The 7,091-nt window shown below is 38.1% G+C and overlaps 1 protein-coding gene across 1 annotated transcript in view; it reads right to left on the bottom strand.

The window, feature by feature from the left end:
- Nucleotides 1-3,122, bottom strand: part of LOC107668470 (CUGBP Elav-like family member 4) — a 6,414-nt gene extending 3,292 nt beyond the window's left edge. Inside the window, exon 1 of the mRNA XM_016460343.1 lies at nucleotides 2,724-3,122. Within this exon, the coding sequence (XP_016315829.1) occupies nucleotides 2,724-2,949 (226 nt within the window). The 5' untranslated portion in view covers nucleotides 2,950-3,122. The remainder of the gene's footprint in view (nucleotides 1-2,723) is intronic.
- Between the last annotated feature and the right edge of the window lie 3,969 nt (nucleotides 3,123-7,091).

The raw sequence follows: 7,091 nt of genomic DNA, 5'->3' as shown, positions 1-7,091 counted from the left end.
TGTGTCCTCATAAACCACATAAACATGCACACACACACACACACACACACACACACACACACACATATCCATATGAATTGCACTTCAAAATGTTTAAATGTCTTTATGTCAGAACAATTGTAGTATTTATTTCAAAGAGATTGCACAAGCTTCATATTTGCTTTGTTTGGTTTGAATTGCTAACCCTAACCCTTGCTTTGAGATTCATGCAATGACATTCAGACATCTTTAGGTATGACTTAATCCAATAAAACCTACTGTATCATATTTCATACAGCCTCTAAATGATCAACATGATCAAAACATTGCTGTTAAACCTTTTTCGCACACAATCTACTGCACGCCTTCTGTCGTCTGATTGATAGTTCAGAGTTTTTTTATCCAGTTAAAGCTCTTTTAGTGTAATTGTACAAACGTCCCGCTTCAGCTGGAGCTTCACGTGTCTTTCTGCTGTCAAATCTTGACTGATTTTTCTCAAGTAAACGTCAGAATAACTGCAGTAATATCTCCAGATGAACACTTACTGGACTGAAGCAGCTCAGCTTTACTTGATTTTTTAGAGTCTCAAATCTGATCATCAGGATGTTTTGAGGAGCGTTTGTTTCCAGAAGCTTTACTTTCACTGTTCCTCAGCGGAGGAATGATCTTCACAAGCCTCCAGAACATCTCACATCTTCTGAGGAGCCTTTATTTCTTCATCTCTCAATCAGCATTGCATTGCATGTTTGGATCATTTAAATCTCATCTTACTGAGACATATTATTGGAGATATAGAGCGAAGACTGATATTACATCAGTATCTGCTCTACTGTTATAAAGATCTCATTGATTTACATCACAAGCATCAGATTGTCAATGAAAGTTCGATAAACTATTCCATTTTTCAGACTATTGTTTCATATGTTCAGGCTTTACAGGGTTAAGTGAAGCCTTTTGAGGTCGCTGCTGCTGCAGAGAAGTGAATGATGAAAGGAAACATCGCAGCGTCTCAGATCTGAAGATTTGCCCCACAGGCCACTGCAAAACAGCTCAACCGGCACATGGACCGACGCTGAGAGAGGTGTGAAGGGCACGGATGCCAACGGCTGGTCAAACCAAATCAACAACACCCACGAGCACCGATCAGAACGAGCTGCCTGCGGTTTGCCATTTATAGAGCCAAAATGCGTTACCGATGATGCATGTGTTAAGAGAAAAAAGAAAGGTGTTCCTCCTTGCATATGAGCATTAAATGATAAACTGCTGCTGATGTGGGTTTGTTTTTTAACTGGAACTAAACTGCTCCTTGTGTTATTGTAAGTGAGGCTGTGCTGCCCTGATGGCCATATGTGTGTCACCATCCCTCCCTGACTCTCCTCCGGCCTATTAATGTAAACTAACAGCTTTATAATGCTACACGTCTGATCCGCTGGGAACCATCAGCACAAAACCTGCACAACAGTAATTACAGCGAGAGAGAGAGAGAGAGAGAGAGAGAGAGAGCAGCTGCAGATGGAGACTTTATGAAGGACTAAATAAGAACCTAATGGAAATATTCTGCCCTTTACACTTGTAGATTATATAATGTCTGTATAATGTTGATGCTTTCTTGCCTTCTAGTAACGAAAGAAGAGGAAAATATGAGTGTGCACACTGAACAAAGTCACGTTACACAGTGAAAAATGATGTGAATCGAAGAGAATGTGTGCACAATGAAGATGCATTATTTAATAAATACAGACAGGCTTTATGTTCTTGATTAACTATAGATTAGCTGAATGCATTCAAAATAAAATCAAAGAATAATGCACTTGCATGCTTCAACATGTAATTTAGTCAAATTTCTGCCCATTGCAACCATATTTTTTATTTCTTTATTTCCAGTTTTGTGCACGACATGACTCGTCTCTGTTTCACTCTCACATCAGGAGTTTCATTCTGTTTCAATTAGTACAGAGGAAAAATTCAATGCAAGGACGCTTAAACTAAAAAGGCAACCACAAATACATGGCAACGACAAATTACAATGAACTTCACGAGATTATCGTTCGACTTTCCAGAGTAAAACGCAGCTGATTTGATGTGAGACAACCAGTGCAAAGCAAAAAAGCAATGTGCTGTATATATGCCTGTGATAGAGAAACTCACATCCAAGCATAGGAACGAGCAGAAGAGATGATAAAGAAGAAATTTCCCCATGCAAAAGCTCCAGACTCATCAGAACATCAGACGTGCTTCGTGAAAATGGCTGAACGCTATTTCATCTGTGTTTGTGTTTGCACTGATGCTGCTCTGATCCACAAACACACACGCTTCACACTTAAAATAAAGCTTCGCTCAACAATTCGTTCATTGCAAAAAATGCTAACCTGCAACTGTTACCTTTAAAGAGCTAGTTCTACATGATTTAACCCATTAAAATAGTTTTTTTTTTTGGTATAAATTGATCTACACAGGTTGTTTTAGTGACTTAAATAAAACCATTTTAGGTTACCATCTGTGGCTTTCTTGGAGTTCTTGATATTTATTAAAGGTTCATCAGGTTGCAAAAGCGTTTTGGTTTCGAACTAGAAATGTACAGTATTTTTAATAGTGCAAGTTCACCCGCAGTTGTATGAACGTGCATGATGCCACTTTAAAGGCTCTTCACATGGATGTTGAAAAGAGGGCGGATTTGCACGTGCTGATCACACACACACGGGCTCGTTTATACGAAGAGCAAGCAAAAGAAAGCGAAGTCAGACCTTTATGCATCCCGGTGAACCGGTCCTTGAGCACCGTGAGTTCGTAGATCTTTCCGAACTCCTCGAACAGAGGCTTGAGGTCTTTCTCGTCCAGGTTGCGCGGGATCTGACCGATGAAGAGCTTGATGGCGTCGTGATCTTTCATCGGAATCGCGCTGTTGAGTCCGTTCATTCTACCGGAGCTGTCCGCGGTGCTGAAGCCATTCTCCGCCGTGACCGAGGCCATCTTTCTCCCTCCCGCGCGCTGTGTCTCCAGCTCTCTACCATCCACTCCTCCTCTCTCTCTCTCTTTCTCTTTCTCTTCCTCTCCCTCTATCACGGCTGTACGCTTCTCTCTCGGTTTCCCCGTGTTTTCTCCTCAGGATTCTTTCACTTTCTCCATCTGTCTCTCTCCCCGTGCGTCAGCTGCCACTCTGACTCGTGACGTCAGCTCGCACCTTTTGAAGAGACCCGCGGCTCATTTGCATAACAAGTCCCGGCCGGCCAATCACAGGGCGGTGTGAGTGAAGGTGCTCGCGGGGGGCGGAGCCACGAGCCAAACCTTTGTACGGCGTTTATAAAAGCAACATGTTTTTTGAAGATGCATTTAGCAGCTTTGACCATTTAATTGGCGGGTGTGTAAATAACCACTAAAATAGCAACAATTTAATCATTCTACCTGAAATATGCATTAATTCTGGTCCTTTGGGACATTTTTTCCAAGTCATCTCAATGGCAAAAAGTGTCCCAATTTACCTGAATTCACCCCTAATACCTACAATTAAAAAATACACATACATATTGTTTATCACTTACACATCAGGATAAAAAAAACAACAGAACTTCATGTTTTTCCCAACAAATATAGCTTTTATTTTAAAATGTACAGTATAGAGTACATTGATTAAATTTAATCTATGCTTGGCTGAGCTTCCTAGCTGCATTATTTCAATTTTAAATCAATAAAAAAAAGCATTTGTTTGGTTAAGGATAAAAAAAACAACAGAACTTCATGTTTTTCCCAACAAATATAGCTTTTATTTTAAAATGTACAGTATAGAGTACATTGATTAAATTGAATCTATGCTTGGCTGAGCTTCCTAGCTGCATTATTTCAATTTTAAATCAACAAAAAAAAGCATTTGTTTGGTTATAACCTTTTGTAGTCCAGCAAAGTACCATGATATGATGCTATTTTTCTATGCACAATAATTAGGCCTACAGTAGGCTATAAACCATGTTAGTCATTCACTATTATAATCTGAGACCATAGGGTTATTATACAGTAGTTAACTAAAACTGAAACTAAAATTAAAACCACCGAAAAGCATTTTTGCTACTTGAAATAAAATAAACGTTAACTGTAATAAAATACAGGCTAATACACTTTTTATTTCAGCTAGTTGCCAAGGCAACATTTCTCATTTTAATTTAGCTTAGCTTGATGTACTAAAATAACTCAAACTGAAATGCAAATGAATAAAACTGAAATTAATAAAAACTACATAGACAAAATTAAAAAATTCAAAACTACTAAAAATGACCAAAATAAACTAAATTACTAAAGCATTAACTACAATTAAAATGAAACCCTAAAATAAAAACTTATTCAGAAATATATAATAGTATCTAAATTATACTAAAATAACTCTACCATGGTATTGACTGCTTAGAACTTCACATTTATGCTTTAAATTTCTGTAAAAACCTTCTGCATCTTAAATGTATTTATATGCAAATATACAGAAATCATTTAGGGCTAAGAAAGATGGTGAAAGAAAACTTTCTGTTATTAAATTGAAAATGCTTATTTTTATTGTTTGTCTTTTAAAAATGAACCTGATTGTCTGTAAACGACTGGCATTCAGATTTTATTAAACATGCAGCGGCTGCTGTCCGTGGTGCTGAACTCACACACACACACACACACACACACACACACACACACACAGTCTAGCATTAATCAGAACTACTGAACATAAACAGCAACATGAGCACTTACTAGTGGCCCAACTATTGAAAACAAAGGTGTGAAAATAGATGATAATTATGAATTGATTTATATTTGAGAAAGGCTCGTGTGCTCATATTCTGACACTTGTCTGCTTGCAGTTCAACAGACGACTTTCTTGATTCTATCGCTTCTTAACGATTATTGCGTTTAATTTCCCTCCTCTTTCAGTGCTAGATCACCTCAGGGAGTGCAAATCTCCACTCAGCGGCTGCTGGAGCTTTTCTCCCGTTCCTTCGCATGTCATTTCTAAACGGATCCTGCCACGTTTTATGAGCTGAGCTGGAGTGGCTCTCCTCGTCAACAGCATCAGAGGCTTTCATTTGCATAAAGGCATTGCTAATTTGGCCCCCGTGTGGTTTATTGGGCTTGTGATTTTGTGTGTTCCTCAGCTGGGAGCAGCACATCCCAAACGCAGGTACTGAATGCTGGATGTCATTACGCCGGCAGGCGAGGACGAGAGAAGCATATTTTCAAGGTTTCTTCAATCATACTGATGTGAAGACAGACACCTGTACGACAGAGACGTTCACACTGAGATACGACAGCTGGAGGCTTTAATTATTAAAGCATGTTGATCATGTTCACACTGCAACCCGTCTGCAACCAGTGTCCTCATAATAATTTTGTCAGTGAAGGAATCAGATGCATCTGTTCAGATGCTGATGTCAATATCTGATTTATCTACATCAGTTACCATAGTAATGAGCACGATGAGAGTAACTATCATTAGAAAAGACAGAAAACTACACGTCATGTCCTGAACGATGAACCTGAAATCCCGTTGAAACTGAACCAGAAATCAGATCTGGATTAGTTTTTAAACCACATGTGGGACTGGTTTAGCAATGCATAATTTGTTTTGTTTCATATTGCATTTTTAAAATACAGTATTCAGATATACGGCGCAGTATGCAGCACACTATAGGACCTCATTATGAACACATTCACATTCAAATTATGCATTAAAATGAATATTTTTAGGGCTTAGAAATAATGTTAGATTAAATGTGCACACACACACTCATGTTAATTCAGTTATCTAAAAGGATTTATAGATATCTATAGCATTTAAAACGTACTGTTTTCAAGAAAAAAGTATACTTACTATAGATCAGGGTTTACCATCCTGGGATTCATGAGGGAAATGCAGGGGGTTTGTGAACTGATAAACAGCTACTATCATAATGAAATCATAAATATGTCAAATTAAAATAAATAACTAATTAAAAATTAAAATAAATAAATAACACTTGCAATAACCTTCCTTATAGTTAACCTTAGTTAATGCATTAACTAGCATTAACTAACGAGCAATACTTTTGTTACAGTTTTTATGAATCTTTGTTAATGTTAGCTAATAGAAATACACCTGTTCATTGTTGGTTCATGTTAGCTCAGGTTCATTAAATATTAACAGATACAGAAGTTTTAACAGAAGTTTTGATTTTAAAAATCTATTAGCAAATGTTGAAATTAACATTCAGTTGATTGTAAAATGTTACCATAAATAATTTTGGTAACACTTTACAACAAGGTTCCATTAGTTAATGTTAGTTAATGTATTAACTAACATGAACAAACTATGAACAATACATTTATTACAGTTAATGTATTAATGAAAATATAATTGTTCATTGTACACACACACACACATATATATATATATATATTAAATCAAATGAGGATGTTCCAAAAATGCAGATTTTGTTCGATTTAGCTCATTTCTGCAGATGAACTGTTCTATGGTCTCTATTGATCTCCACACATACACAGTCTGTCTGAGTTGATGATTTGCTTTCATATGTTCTGCAGGGCTCATTTGTGCAGCGCGGCCCGTCTCTGACATCAGAGCGATGCAGGACTTCATCTGTTTAAAGCAGCAGCTGGTCTGTTTAGACTCCGTCCGACCCGTAATGCCTCCAGCAGGACGCAGAAAACTGAATAAATCCATGAAAGACAAACACACGAGAGGTCACCCACACTGCCATGAGTCATCCAGCTAATGAATCCCACAATCCTCTCTGGCTGCCGGTCCCTGGCCCTCTGAAGCAGACCAACACAGAGATGAGAAAACACAGCCATAATGAGGAGGAGCAGCCACATAATGCGCTCGCTGAATATGGCTCTGCTACGTTTAATCACACAACTTCAGTTTGGTTCTCCAAATGCCTGAATGTGTAGAATTATTGACAAATTTTGACACTCTAAAATACTTCTGGTTTTCAATTAGTAAACAAAATTATGAACTGAAAGGGAACAAGAGAGATGTAACGGGGCTGACGAGACGTGAGACGTGTGGATCCATCTGCAGGCTTTATTAAAGAGACGTGGTAAACAGGCAGGGTCAAACAATGGCAAACAGGTATATGGCGGGC

The sequence above is a fragment of the Sinocyclocheilus anshuiensis genome, unplaced genomic scaffold (genome assembly GCF_001515605.1).
Source record: "Sinocyclocheilus anshuiensis isolate Anshui unplaced genomic scaffold, SAMN03320099.WGS_v1.1 scaffold2085, whole genome shotgun sequence".
Lineage (NCBI taxonomy): Eukaryota > Metazoa > Chordata > Actinopteri > Cypriniformes > Cyprinidae > Sinocyclocheilus > Sinocyclocheilus anshuiensis.
This window is presented reverse-complemented; position numbering and strand designations above follow the sequence as displayed.